The 16,785-nt window shown below is 32.5% G+C and overlaps 1 protein-coding gene across 2 annotated transcripts in view; it reads left to right on the top strand.

The window, feature by feature from the left end:
- Positions 1-16,785, top strand: part of LOC135206258 (uncharacterized) — a 212,169-nt gene that overhangs the window by 154,230 nt on the left and 41,154 nt on the right. For both annotated transcript variants that reach the window (XM_064237674.1, XM_064237665.1), the window contains exons 8-9: positions 1,332-1,500; positions 14,531-14,661. In XM_064237674.1, the coding sequence (XP_064093744.1) occupies positions 1,332-1,500; positions 14,531-14,661 (300 nt within the window). The remainder of the gene's footprint in view (positions 1-1,331; positions 1,501-14,530; positions 14,662-16,785) is intronic.

Raw genomic sequence — 16,785 nt, 5'->3', positions numbered from 1 at the left:
GTAAAACCCACTTTAAGTGAAAGATTATTCGTTCAAGTAAGTACTCTTTCATTCCGATGTCATTGCACTGAGAGAGAGAGAGAGAGAGAGAGAGAGAGAGAGAGAGAGAGAGAGAGAGAGCTTATATATTGGACGGAAAACCTACAATTCGAATTTCATTTGAATTCGAATACCCGGAAGACATCATAACAATCAGAAAAGTGAACTATATATAGTATTTATATGATACATAACGGATCAGGTTTTATTCTAGCAATAATTTCCTCTCAAAAATAAGGAAGGTCAATATTCATATCAAAGAAAAGTGAAAAACAATTACCGGAAGAGGAACTGGGAAGTGAATAACTGAAAAGCTTACTTTGCTACAAATTCAAAACAGAAATAAGTGTAATAAAACACTTAGTTATAGAAGGTATATACTTATTAGCTTACATGCTGTATTGCAAAATAAAAGTAAAAGTAAGGTCACCATTATACGTCAAGAAAGAGAAAAAGAGAATTAATATTGCTTTGATATGAGCTGGAAAAACCCAGTTGCCAGACAGACAGACCTACCGAGGAAAGTAAGAAACAGAATGTGAATATGGAAATGAGGAAGAATACTCATTTCACATTCCATTTCCCGTCCACCAAAAGGGAATTAAAGCGATTAGATGTAATAATTAAAGTTCCATCTGCATTCCCAACTGAGTTCAGCTAATTAACGGCCCAGTTAACCGGAATGTGGTTGATCAAGTGAAATATAATGTGTTCCTCTGTCACAAAATCTACCTTGTTCAATTTTTTTTCATTTTTTTGTCAGGCAAATTATGATGCTCATATTTAATGCTTTCTATCTGAAGTAAGATATATTTTGGTCTTTCCTTATATCTGTATTACTGACGCGCGCTCTTTTTCATTTGAAACAATTACTTAATTCATTTGTCTGCGAGTCTGCAGGAGAACACAGTAACCAAAACTCGTTCTGGAAAATTTATTTGGAAAAATCAAATGTAAGTATTAAGTGCAAGTAAGTCACTATTTAATATAAGTCATCACTTCCCCCGATAGAATCTTAATTTTTAGACTTCCTTTATTTATTTCAATCTGATAATGCCTTATTTTCATTTCCTATGTGGAATCATTACATATATATTCAAGAGCTTTCCTTGAGGTCAAAAGTAACAATACAAGGTTTTACTGTTATTTTCTTATCAATATTTCCTACTCTATTTCACAATTCATGTTAACTATTAGTTTTCCTTTTGGGGTATGGTAGCTGCTTTATGTTTTGAATATTATAGTAAATTACGGACAAGATGTTAATCTAATATTTTCTTCTGTCTAAACAGGTGTCTGAGGACGGCAACCGCACTGTCTCTATGGTGAGCATCATTCCCGAGTCTAGCGACGACGGCACGAGTCTGAGGTGCGCTGCCCACAATCCAGTGCTGACGGCAGAACCTTCTAGCGTCCATCATCTCTCCAGTCACTATGACATGAGACTACTCAACGTTAATTGTGAGTTGAAGAGATGTTTGTACTTCAAGGCCGCCACTAGCGTTCACTTATACCTCCGCAGTTATGCCTGTGCAGGTATAACAGAACGTTATTGGCCGTCTGAGCGATCTTAAATCCATATTGAAAGTCGAGCGTAACATCCAATTAAGCCTTTTACATGCGCTTCCTTCAAAGTGGAATCCAAAGAGATTCACAGCAACAACTAAAATGTAGCTATGAACGCTTCGACCTTGTGCAAGCTTTTCAAAATTTTACCCAGGTTGGGCCTGTAACTAACAAGTGATCAGATTTTGAGAGTGAAAATAATATATATTTTTTTTGAAGAGGGGTGGGGGGCGGGGTGGGGTGGAAGGGGGGTGTTTAAAGAAACTGAAACCTTACGCATCATTACCGAAGATTTCAATACTTAATCTTGACTCCGCGATCGGCGACAGTAGAATTCTGGAAGAGACAGCAATTCAACTTTTGGAGAAAAGTGACTCTCTGGTGCCCGGCAATTGTCCAGCCTTGTTTACGGCCACCGAGAGTTAACAACAGCAGTGGCTCTTCCACGTTTATGCCACTCTTTATCTTTGATTATTCATCAACCCATGAACCTTAACAACACTCATTCTATTACACATTTTTCTAATCTGTGACTACGAGAGGAGCTTCTCACAACTATTCCCTTAACTCCCCCACCCCTAGTGTAAACCACGTTTTTACTCTCCTCATTAATCGCACAAGATTCACTACTGAAAACAAACAAGGTCATAAAAAGCTAAGAAGAGATCAAACTTACAAAATGAAAAACAAAGTCGTTTATTTTAGTATTTATCTCGTTCTCCTAATCCTTTGTAATGAAAGGTAGCCTCCTCATGATTGCTGACGTCAAGAAAGAACGTAAATTATGTTGTCTTCGGGGTAAGAAATAGAACAGAATCTCGGCATCTGTTCGTGAATTCATTACTATATCTTCCATCATTTCTCTGTGTGTTTCACTTCCATCTAGCGAGGCGCGTCCCAACACGCATGATTAATCCGTCACTCACCGCCAACCATTTTCGAATGCCACGCTAACTACATCCTTCCTTCATATGCAAACAACCGCACCGTTTATATATCACGAAGCAGCACCAACGGCTGAATGAGGTAGTCTGTCATTGTTGGCTAAAGACAAAATAAGCCGGTGGAGGATTCCGCGCTTCCGTTGCCTCCCTGCCTCTGGCGAGGTTTATTCTCTCAGACCCGTTGTATTCTGCATATGAACTGGAGGAAAAACGAGAGTCACGTCTCAGTCTTGCTGCTTCCATCCATTCATAGGATAATGAGCCTCTCAGAGCAGATACTTATCAAGTGAAGTCTTTTCATTATTCACCAGGTTATGAAAACTGGTGGTAGGTGGTTTTCATAATTTTGTCTGACATACTAATATCAAAAGCAACTTGACGGAAGTGCCCTTTAATTTGTGCGAAGTATGTGCATTTACGGATTAGGAATTGGAGCTCATGGTGAAAGTGGGGCACTTTCGAATAGCAAAATTACTTTAAACTATTATTATAATATAATATATATATATTAGATATAGATATCTATATAGTATAATATATATAATCCGGTATATATACTTCTATATCCATATGTATATAATATATGTAGATATATATATAATTATATATAATATATATATACATCTAAATAGTATACATTAAGATATTCTATATATTATATATATATATAATCTATATCTATATCTTACCCTTAATCTTTCTATTAATTATATATTACTATATACAATAACGTCTTACTTTTATAGATATAAAGCCTTATCTAACCCCATTTTTTTTTTTTTTTATAAATCTATTAACATATATTAATATATTATATACTATGTTCTATATTAATAAATATATATATAGATTATATATATTATATATATCTCATAATATTGTATTTATTATATATATCTATACATAGATATGATATATATATATATATATATATCTATATATATATTTATATATATATGTATATATCTTATATATACATATATATATAATTATATATATATATGTATATATATATATTATATATATACATATATATATAGATATTATATATATATATATATATATATGTATATATTATATATACATATATATATATATATATATAATATATGTATATATATAAAAAAATATATATATATATATATAGATAATAATATCTATATATATATATATATATATGTATATATAAATACGTATATATATATATATATATATATATATAAATATATAATACGTATATATATTATATATGCATATACTACTTTTTCATTTATTCTTGTACTTTTTCCAGATCTATCTGTGTTTATGGTACTTTTAAAATCAATCACAGTTTTATATTCAACAAGATTAATAATAATACATAAGACTAATAATATTACCCCAACATCCTGCAATGAAAGTTGATAATTACATATAATTTCAGCATTAGAAAGTATAACATCACAAAGTTATTTATCCAGCCATGGATCTCTATATGGAAATTTTGTGAGGGAGATATATGAAACAAAACTATTCTGCCATGGACAATACTTAGCTGCGCTTTCTCGTGTCACTACGACAATGGAAATAAAGATCAGAAAACGTTAAAATTCAGTTACGATACTGATTCAACTCAGGCACAAATCTTGCTGGATTTCGTCATCCCATTACTGCTTTAACTAAAGAATCCGCAACTTTCGGCCAAGTTGCAAGTCTGTTTAAACCTTGGATAAATTCTCAATGCTATATCCTAAGAATTACAATACCTAGAAGGCTGAATCATTTTAAGGGGATTGATTTAATCATATGACATTACTGTCTTCTTTGGAGTGAGTGATTAGTTTTGAGTGGCAGAATCAGGTCTTTTTTATCACAATTTTTTTTTCTTTTATGAATGCTTTTACACTTGAGATCACGCAAATTTTGAATGATATTAAACATTAAGTTATTACGAATTAATAGGATTTTCACCTATATGATGTCATATTAGTAATTTGTGAACCAGAATTTAAAACAACCTCAAGAATTTTCCGGAAATATATGGATTAAAGAGCAAACCTTCGTAGTTCTTACTTAACGCTAGCAGCAGTGATGATACTCAGTTTTATTATGGTAGTCTTACGATGTATCACCCAAAAATATTTCAAACTTTAAGCCTAACTAATAGAAGGCTGAGACTCATGAAATCAAGTACTTTATAAATAAAGCCACTTCTGCTTCACTTGTTTACGTTAACAATACTGGTGTTAATACTTTACTTAGAGCAAAATAGATTTCCTTTATTTAATTATCTATTTATTTATTTACTTATTTAGTTTATTTATTTATTTATTTTTATTTTGCTAAGCCTTAGCTAAACCTTTAGATTTCGTCGAGAGATTTGACAACCATAATCCATTATTGAGAAAGGGCATATATTTTTATTTGTTTTTATGTATTGGCTTATTATTATTATTATTATTATTATTATTATTATTATTATTATTATTATTATTATTATATTATTATTATTATTATTATTATATTGCTTATAGATGTTGTTGTTGCTACTGGTACAAAATTATTCCCGTCAATATTGCTTTATTTTAATACTCTTCCTTCAATACTGAATTTTCTGGTATTATCCTTGCACTACCTCCGCTAACTATCAAAACCCTTGATGCTTTAAACCGTATTCATCATCCATGGATCTAAAAATCGCTAGGAAATAAAAAGAGCTATTGCATTTTGCGGTTTTGCTTCGAAGCATAATTTCTATTAATACTAGCTGCTAGGTCACGCTACAATAATGCTCAGTTCTGCGTAAAACGATTAAAATTTTCCAGAATATCTAGCAGCCAATTAATTGCCTTGATTACTTATTTACCTATTACATCCAATTAAAAAGCCTCCCATTATTGCTGATCATCACCAGAGGCGGCCTAAATATAAGGCCGCCTTTTGATATCCTCTGATAATCATTCATTGGCAATTAATATCATAATTAATCTTCAGTAATTCTATAGATCCATTAACAGTAATGAGAATGGTTTGTGATTAGTTATTTTTGACCTTTCATGCGGAAATAAACCATGGCAGAAAAAATAATTGCTAAGAGATATTTGTTCAGTTTTTCACTGCCCTTTCTGTAAAGCACGGGTGAAAACGACCTAGATGATGTCAGTATCTGCCAAAATAGGACCAGACCGATTTAACATGCACCAAGTGAGAGAGTTAGATACAAATCGTTAGTATATGACGTATTTTAAAAGGAAGGTATACTGGGATATTTCATCTTACTAAATAATATATTAATAGTTTTTGGAATATTCACGACGCAATAGATTATGCGCTTTTTTAGATGCAAAGTCAATTTTCCTGATGAATTCTCATCAAAGAGATGTCAGCCGACTCAGAACCACATTTGCTGGCTTCTTCTTCATCCCTGGAAGCTTGGCACTTCTGATTTGCATGCTCTCCACAACTGCAGTCTTATACTCTCCTAGTGTTTTCTGTATTTTCTGGAAGTTCTTCGCTTCTCCTAACATGAGAATGCATCTGGTCCATACTGGTTCCTATAATTAAGGATTTTTTCCAAGTCCTGTGATTTTTTCTATTGCCTATGCGGTATAAAGAAAATCAGCATAAATAATCGTAAGAGAATGGAAAATAAGCATATATATCACTGTCGTTATAAATGGTTATTTAGTGTTCAGATGAGGATAACTATAGGTAATAACTAATCTTGGCGGATTGTTGTATGATAGAATTCGATCTCAGTTTAAACTTTCCTCATTATTTTGAGATACACAATACAGAACACGGGATGTGATAAGCCACCCTAGCTCAAGCCCAGCCAATGCTTGGGAAACTTTGTTGATGTTTAGTATCAAGATCATAATCCTCATTGTTCGAATAAAACTATCAAATGCTATAAGATGAATTAATTTTTAATTTAAGCACAACGGAATAAATTTAAGCAAAAGTCGATCACTTGCATAAGTTAACATGGCCTTAAAAAACTAACTCTGTTCTAGCATTGATAAATGATAGATAAATCTTCACTCTCAGATCAACTGAATATCATAGTTACTGGTGTAGAATTACTTCACTGAACGAAATTTTAATAATTTTCTTTATACAGCATCAGTCACCTTCATTGTCTTGCGACACATTAATATGTGTATGACATTTCCAGTAGTGAATGAGTCATAAATAAATAGTATTTGACAGCATTTGAAAATGCGATAGTTGAAAATTATTCATGCGCATATTTGAAGACATTCATTGTCAGTTTGTCGGAAAATAAAATCGCGTACCCGTATTTGAGTTGCCCCTGTTAATCATCAAGGAAGATGAAAAAATATTTATAGAAACAAAATTCTAAAACTTTAGCTGTAGTTTTATGAGGGAAAAATAGTTCAGAGATGCCATGCACAAATTAATTTTGTAGCTTCACAAGAGTTTAACGGAAACAGAAAGAGCATCACTGATCTCTAAAATTAATTTTCCAAAACATATATTCATTATGTGAGCGTTTCAAAAGAATCGTTGAGGTTATCAAATTACATCCTGACCTCAAAGTGGAAATGTGACTACCTAATAAGTATTTCCAAACCCAGCCGACTCCTCAAAGAACTACAACGAACTTAGCGGGAAGCAACTTTCTTTGCTCTGATATCATCTTGCGAATCTCTGTGTTGGAAAATATAGTTCCAACATTTGTTTAAAGGAAGTTTCTCAATATTTCCTATCAATTTTTTTTAATTAGATTATTTTGCTATTATGAAATTTATCACCTTTCTAGGTTTCAAATCTTGCCTTCCATCAGTTTTCTTTCAGGTTGAATAAGAATTAGTTTACTAATTCAAAGGAAAAGTTTTTGTGTGTGTAGAATTTTAAAAATATCAGAAGTAAAGCAAAATACTCAGTATATATGTACACCTTTAAAAACTACCAAAAATAAATTTAATTTGTTGTAATGAAACTACCCTATGAAATACATTAAAGATATTGTTAATTTTAAATTAAAGTTTGTATGATATTGCCAATCTTTCACTTTCAAATATATCTTTTTTCTTGGAAAATGTATTGTGAAAAGTTAACCCTTCCGTGTTAGAATTTGTAATAAGATTTGCATCAGAGAGTTGGTGTGAATATCAATTTCATGCTCAATCGTAAATCTGACACATCAGCACTGAATATTTATGTATTGCGAAAGGTTTCACACGCTATTTTATATCTAAGCATTAGAAAATATTATCGACGTATTGTCTGATAATCAAAGGCCTAATTATTCGGACTTTGATAACAATTCTTTTAAGCGATTGTTAAATTTAATTCTCCAGGATGGAAAAAAAGGCCATGGTTGCTTCTCTCCTTGCATGAAGTGTTATTTGTTAAAACTCATTCTATCATCTAACTTACATTCCTGCTATTGTCAAAATGATAATTTATTAGCTAGGTTTATTGTCTCTTCGGTTGGAACTTTTGAAAAGACATTTTTTAAGTAATGCGTTTTAATAGAATCTTAAAAACATTGTTTCAAATTATATAAACTTTTTAATATTTGGTTATATACAAGTGTTCAAGCATTATAATAATGATAAACTGTTAATTTTCGGTATATCTTCATACCTGCTAATATATGCCATAATGGGTTTCATTCTTTATGTATTTTGAAAAGCTGTATACACCACAGAAGGTAAGCTGCATATTGATCTCTGTATTCTTTTTTTGATAGGCCTCTTCTATTTTTCTGCGTCATTAATTATATTCTTCCCAATGACCCTAAAATTATTACATTTAAAAAATTTCAAAGCATCTTTCAAATTTTCCATTTTAGCGTTTTTATCTCTATGAAAACAACAATCCTCTGTTTTTCTGGTGTGCTTGTAAATATACCCATAAATGTTTAGAAGAGTTTCTGAATAAATTTCTGACTCACATCGGGATCGAACCTTTGACTTTCTAAAGAATGGCAAAAGCCAAGCAGACTAACCTATGAAGGTCATCAAAGAAGCTGGAACACAAACGGTTCTATATCTGATGCTTTACCTGGGTAAGGTACACAACTGTGTCACTTGATTGATCGGGAAGTTAGGAAATTCGTTTGTATGAAAGACTTGTAAAGTCCCCTTAGAAATATGAAGGAAAATAATAGGTTTCAAATTTTTGGATGTCGTAAGCAACTTTTAAACCGTTGCATGGATTTCCACGCTACTAAAGCACTGAATGTTTCCTACATTATCCTAATTTATGGTAGTACAGTGAACTTACAGATGTGCTTAAATAAGCCGTTTAATCTTAGTAAAAAGACCAACTTCTTGCCTATCCTCAGACAGTTTCGAACAAGTATAATAGTTTGCCTTTTTTTTATGGGCGAGAATAGGTAAGATGACATTTAACCATGAGTCTAACAACCATTTAAAAATGTACAGGGGAGGATACGCTATTCCCATTTTTGCCAATGGTTAAGCGGCTCATGGTAGCTTTAACCTAATTTTCAAGTACAAGAGTTAAAGAAACACATATGGCAAGTTTGAAACGCTCATTGATTCAGTGGTATGGAAATCCATAATCTGTTTAAAAATCAGTTACGAAAAACACTATGTCGTGGCCTTGGGAATGCATAATAGAAATATGTTTTCTTCAGAATTTTTCATTTCTAGAGGTATATGTTTTTAGAATCGGTGATAGATATTCACGGCCCTGATAAGAAATTCATATGTATTCCTTGGAAGCTACAAAGGCCAATATATTAATTTTTTGATAAATACACTTACTCGTAAGATATGCATTTTAACTAAAAAAAAAACTGCATGTATTATCATATTACGAATAACCGAAAGATTAAAACAACCATAGTAAGTGATCTTACCTGATGGTATATATGAATAAGTAAGATTGCTTTCAATTTTAACGGATTTTGGTATTGTATTTATCAAAATCATTGCCAAAAGAAGTTAACCAATTTATAAAGATCGACTCTTAAATGTCCATTGTTCTGATTTTTTTTTTTTTTTTTTTTTTTTTTTACATTTTGCACCTGTGCTGCAACTTACTTGGCAGTTTTAGTTTTCTGCAATAAAACTATCGAGATGGCTATTTGTATGTCCGTTCGCACTTTTTCTATCCGCCCTCAGATCTTAAAAACTGCTGAGGCTAGATGGTTGCAAATTGCTATGTTTATCATCCACCCTCCAGAAATCAAACATACCATATTACAGCTCTCAAGCCTTGTTAGATTTTATTTTATTCAAGGTTAAAGTTAGCCATAATCGTGAGTCTAGCACCGCTATAGGTACCAGCAACACAGGCCACCGCTGGGACGTGGCTAACAGTTTCATGGGCCTTGGCTGAGGGTTTCGTACAGAATTATACGCTATACAGAAAACATCGAAGAAACTTCTGTGCATTTTTTACTTGTATTTTGGATACCTGTAATTAAGAGATTGAGTCCTGCTTCGAATTTCAGTTCTAACTAATGCTAGTTAGTCATGTATCCAGTAAAAAACGGGAGTTATGTGCTCACGTTTCTATATCACCACTTAAAATGACAAATTATAAACTGTAGTGAAAGTTCATTATTCCACTTTCTAATTAATATTTTAAATCCTCTTAATTTTTATGTTATTCAACAATCAGCAGCATTGTCCTTACTTATGAGCGACAGTCCCAACACATACATACACGCACACACACACACTCCCACAATCCACACACCACACATACACACACACACACACACACATATATAATATATATTTATATATATACACAACACACACACACACACATATATCTATATATATATATATAAATATCACACACACACACACACACACCATATATATATATATATATATATATATATATATATATATAATATATATATTATATATATACATATATATATCTATATATATATATTATATATATATAATATATATATATATATATATATATATATATATATATATATATATATATATATATAAATATATATATATAATATAATATATATATATATATAATATATATATATATATATATATATTTATATCGAAGATACTATATGGTATACAGAGATACTTAACTTGAATTTTTTCCCATAAGAGGATGCGTACCACAATTTAATGCCGTCAACAAGAACGAAGCAGTGACGTCACTTGAAACGTCAGGACCTAAGACACGAATGTAAAAACCATGTATTTCTCTTTATACCATGTATTCATAATTTTCCATTTTACACCATGCATTCCTGGATACGTTGCATCTAGGATTTTCTCTTAATGCCATGCATCGAATATTTTCTCTTTACACCATGAATGCGAATCAGCACTACAAACACAATGCAGTCTTATTTCTTATGAAATACTATAATAGTTTTAATTTTTAACAGGTAAATTCAAATGTGATCCACAAAAATAAAAGTTTGGCTACATAAGCCACGGGACAAAATATACCTTCCGAACACATCATATGTAAACAAATGACGCTATTCGCCAACCGTGTGGAAAATCGTGCTACTATTGGTTGGGAATGATGACGTCATGCTTTTTAAATTTGTTTGCAGCCGCCGGTTGTCCATACTTGCGCCGTGGAATGCCTCATATGGCTATCTTGAGTATCTTTGTGTACTTTATCGCATTACACACACACACCACACACACACACACACACACACACACATATATATATATATATATATATATATATATATATATATATATATATATATATATATATATGTGTGTGTGTGTGTGTGTGTGTGTGTGTGTGTGTGTGTGTGTGTGTAAATAAATTCTGTTAAGGCAGGATACGTCTCATGTATAAAAGGCCCATTAAAACACTCTGGTTTAAAGCTTAAGGACTATATTTCGGTGGGCTGACTTCCACCCTTATCAAGTACCGAATGACAAAAGAAGTTGCATTTGCGAAATATATATTGAGAGATATGCCCTTAGGTGATGCCTAGGGTCACCACTAAGCCGACGTTGGTTCTGTGAATTGTCTTAATCCGCTTCATCGTTGCCTTAAGGAAGATATTGTCTATATGGCCAGAGTCCCAGGCTCCGTTGAAAGGTTGATCCTATTATCTTGCTATTTTATGTGTGAAGATTCTTCCAGTTATTGATACAAAGGAATGAAGGAATGTTTAAGAAGTTCGTTGTTTTGTCACTCCTGTTGACAGGAACTTTTGGAAAATTTCCTCATTGTGATAAATACCAGTGCTCTGTAGCCCTTATTTAATTCATTACCAGCCTGTTGAGGGAGACCGACAGTGTCTCCGAAATAGAGACATAAACTCCTGACTTCTGCCATGTTGGTGTACTTGTGGGCTCTTTCATCAGATGTATATATACTATATATATATATATATATATATATATAATATATATATATATATTATATATATATATATATATATATATAGGACTGATTACAAAATACTTTAGATGCTTTACATTTGACTAAAGTAAAAGGCTTTATTGCTCGATTAATGTTATATTTTCGTCAGAAATATTGATCCCTTTTGTTCAAGCATAGTTTCCACACTTTGAATTATTAATTTAATTCAGAGGAAAGACCACCAGAGTAACAGATTTTAACATTTTTCATGAAATAGCTTATAAGTTAAAACAATTCGTCAAGTAATCTCTCTCTCTCTCTCTCTCTCTCTCTCTCTCATTAGGGATGTAATTTCTACTTACTGTTACTCTTAATCGATATAGCAGTAGGACGTTCATATACATTCGTTCCATTCCGCGTTTCATGATTTAGCGTTTCTGCAGAGGGTCTTCCTGGAAATGCCTAAATTATCCGTCGCACATCATTCATATTTACTTCCGCTGGGTTTCCTTTTCCTATCTATGCTTCATCATCAGCAGCGCAATTTGTTAACTCGCCAGACTCACGCGAGTTTCATGAAAGCTTATGAATGATGCAGCAACAAATATCGCGTTAATTTTCTTACAATACACTCATGCATACACATATATACACACACACGTTATCGTTATACACATACATGCGTATAACGTCCATCACAGGAATAGCGATGTAATGTAGAATATAAACTGAGTATTTGGCCACGAGGAAAGTGAATCAACGAAGTATGAGATCTTTCAACCTTTTTACCCTGAGGCTTGGAAAGACCCTACAGTGAAAAGGAGAAATCTTGCGCTAATTGTTTCATTTCTTCGTGGCCTAATACTCAGATTATAAACACACACATACACACACACAGATATATATATATATATATATATATATATATATATATATATATATATATTATATATATATCTGTGTGTGTGTGAGTGTGCTAAGAATCTCAGAGGTTTTTAGACCTGTAGATTTCAGCAAGTGTATTAGGGATGGGGTTGTTAGCGTTATGCCTTCTGAATGGGCTGTAATAATTTTATAGCCTTTTTTTATTTTTGTTTTGTAATTTTGTCATTTTCAGATGTTGTCGAGTAAAATATATTTCAAAAGTCAAGCACCTGAAAATGATTTAATACCATGCAAATATTTATATGAGAACTCAGTAGAAATGGCGATTTCTAACTCAAGTATTGATTCATTGCAGAAACATCGTTCTTGAATGAAGAGCGTTGTTTCTTCTCATTTCATTGCTCCTCGTCAGTAGCTTCTCTCTCTCTGCGTTATTTCTCAAGTAACTGGGTATTCATGCGATAGAGTTAGCATAAATTTTACAATACATTATTAGAGAGACACTGTCCCATGTTTGAGACACCTAACGTAGTGGCTCACTTTGAAGAATTTGTCCTTTGTCGACTTGCACGAAAGATTGAAATCATCATAGTTTAATGAACTGAAGTTTATCTGCGTCATCATGACATATATAGTCTATAATACAAAGTTGCTTATAAACACAAACTAAAAGTGTATTTCGAGTATTTAGTGTAAATGCAAACAGTCAATTAACTACGAGAGAGAGAGAGAGAGAGAGAGTACAAATTGACATAATTTACTGGGGCACTGTTAGCACTAATGCAAGGTGAGTGTGGGGATATGGTGCAACAAAGAAGGCCGTTCCATATGTAATCATTTGGAGTATATACAATCTTTTAGTATTCAGTTCTTAGCCATATGCCTTATTCCCGCTGATGATTAGAAGTACGCGTGATGACTTCGTCCAAGTAAAGAGCTCAGTGTGAAGGGGGATTACCTGATTGAGATGCTGCCTGCAGAAGCAAATCACACGGTTCGGCGTAAAGTGTTGTTTTGTGGGTTGTTCTCTTAGGGTTGTAAGTTTGCTTTGGAATTAGTTCCCCGTACTAACGACTAGTAAGGTGAGTTTTTACTTAAATATTTTCGTGTTATTTCAAACTATAGGTTACGGCTATTCATGTTCCTTTATTAGCAATAATAGTTCCTAATTCAGCTTGTACTCCTCGATAGCTGTTCTCCCTCTTTCTTTCTCTGCATTGTTATTTACCGACTGTGCGAAAAGGAAATTAACTCCAAATTGTATGTTTATAGCAAACTTTTTCTTCAAAATCTTGCTCGAGCCCAACCTGGAAGTTCTCAGGCCCTGTCTTCTTTTAATTTTTGTAGATTTTCTTTATCATAAAGAAGTGGAATCACGCTGCTTGTCTAAGGCACTGGAAAGCATAGAAGTTAGCAGGAGTAGAGCATGTCTTACAAAAACCGTGGAATTAAGAAAAGGCTTTTAGCTCCCTTTGCATCCTGTTCAAAGAGAAAATTAACACTGACGTACACATAAGTAAATTGACGTGCAATTATGATATGGTCGCTAGTGTCTTGGCATGCTGCTCAGATGTCGCAGGTGCACGCCTCCACCGGGGCGACGAAAAATAACTGGCTCTCTATCATGATCAATTACTGCTACAGTGTGGGGTCTGCAGTGGGAGGTTAAACCAACATTCTTTGGAAGGTTGAATTTCAAGTCAATGGCCCCTGTGTGCTTGTCCCTGTCAAAGGGTTTTATCTAATGAAATAATAAATGAATAATATTTTCTATCGTTTGACAGATCCACCCAAAGTCAACGTCACCCTTGGAAGATCACTGGACGCAACTAACATCAAGGAAGGCGATGACCTCTACTTCGAATGCTCGGCCGTTGCAAAGCCTCCTCCTCATAAGGTTACCTGGAGCCACAATGTGAGTGTTGAGATATACGTATGTTGTCATTATCATAATGATTTGCTGTTCTTCTTTCATTTAGTTTCATTCTTTCTTTTACCACTTTTTACTATTACTATAGGGTGGGGCGATTTTCTTCGAGAAGTTTAGGATGCAGCGTGATTATTACAGTTACCTTTTTATCTGCTAAAAACTAACCAATAGATTCTCTCTCTCTCTCTCTCTCTCTCTCTCTCTCTCTCTCTCTCTCTCTCTCTGTGTATGTGTGTATATATATTCTATATATATATATATATATATATATTATATATATATATATATAATTATATATATATATATTATATTATATATATATATATAATTATATATATATATATATATATATATAATATATATTTATATATATATATATATACATACATATATATATATATATATATATATTATATTATATATTTATGTATTATTATATATATATATAATATACATATATATATCAATTTACTCTCTAAACTCGTAACCCGTGCCTTTAACATTGAGAATTTTAGTTTATAAAAGAAATAGTTCATAAATACGGTTTTAAGATGCCTTCATAGATACGTTTGTTGGCAAAGAACTAGAGAAGTTGTTCCCGAAAGATTCTATTAAAGATAAACTATTCAAGCTTATAAGAGAATTTCATACCCAAGTTAATTTCGGGTAGTATTTAAACAAGTACACTACTGGCAGCTTTTTTAAGTACAAAGCTATCGTATCCCCCGAAATGCAACCTCATGTTGTATATAAAAACGAGTGTAGTTGATGGGAAAAACAACGCGCTAAGAACGTCACCTTGGCTTGAACACCTAGGAAGATATGTTGGAACAAACAGGCTTTTAGCAAAACCACCATTCAATGCCATATGGGATCACACAGAAAATAGTGATCGCCGTCTATGCCTACACTCATTATATATCATATATATATATATATATATATATATATATATATATATATATATATATATATATATATATATATGGATATATATATATATATATCATATATATATATATATAATATTATATAAATATATATATAATATATCCATACATGCATGTACGCCTGTAACAGATTCATCCAGTGGAAAGAGGAATCTTGTTAGAAAGATTAATTATTACATAACCGTGATTCAGATAATTCGAGCTGCAAATGTACTTTAATATCTAATTCGTTCTACCTCGGAATTGATATATTTTCGTAAGAAAACCGAAGGGGAATTATTTAGTTGATAATAATTTCGTCCTCTCGTGGGTTTGAACCACCGTCCAGCGGACAGAGATGAAATCAAGACTTCAGTGAAGTTATCGATTAGGGTAACAAATGATATTATAAGTTTATACCGATTCCGACCTTACAAATCACCGTCGAACTCGGTTTTCGTAATTAGAATCGATATCCAACCCCCTCAACAAGGTTAACAAATGCGAATGTTTGACGAACGTAGTTATATTATCAATAATTATCACATCGACGGTGACTTGTAAGGTCAAAATCGGTATAAACCTATAACCTCACTCGTTAGCCGAATCGATAACGTAACTGACGTCTTGATTTCGTCTCTGTCCACTGGACGGTGGTTCAAACCCACGAGAGGGCGAAATTATTGTCAACTAGAAAATTCCCCTTTGGTTTACATATATGAAAATATATCAATTCCGAGGTAGAGCGAAATAGATATTAAAGGACATTTGTAGCTCAAATAATTTATATGAATCACGATGATGTGATAATTATTCATAATATGGCTACGTTCGTCTAACGTTCGAATTTGTTGTGTGTTTGTGCAGGCGCGCGCGCCCGTATGAATCTATTAATATGTAGTAGATAAAGATAGTTTATTGAATTTTTTATTCAGTTAAGGTCCTCAATAAGATTTAAAACTAATATCAAATACCAGAAAAGAGGCTGTATATACATATATGATAGCAGTAATGAGTGACGCCAGTCAATTTGGCTTATACTATTCCGGACTGCAATGCAAGAGAAAATAACAACTCCATATAGTATTAATAATTATCAACACTATTCGTAATTCGTTGTTGTCACATAAGGCCATATTAATTACTATCAGAATACATATTACAAGTGTAAAAAAAAAAT

Source organism: Macrobrachium nipponense, chromosome 11 (genome assembly GCF_015104395.2).
Source record: "Macrobrachium nipponense isolate FS-2020 chromosome 11, ASM1510439v2, whole genome shotgun sequence".
In the NCBI taxonomy this organism is placed as follows: Eukaryota; Metazoa; Arthropoda; class Malacostraca; order Decapoda; family Palaemonidae; genus Macrobrachium; species Macrobrachium nipponense.
This window is presented reverse-complemented; position numbering and strand designations above follow the sequence as displayed.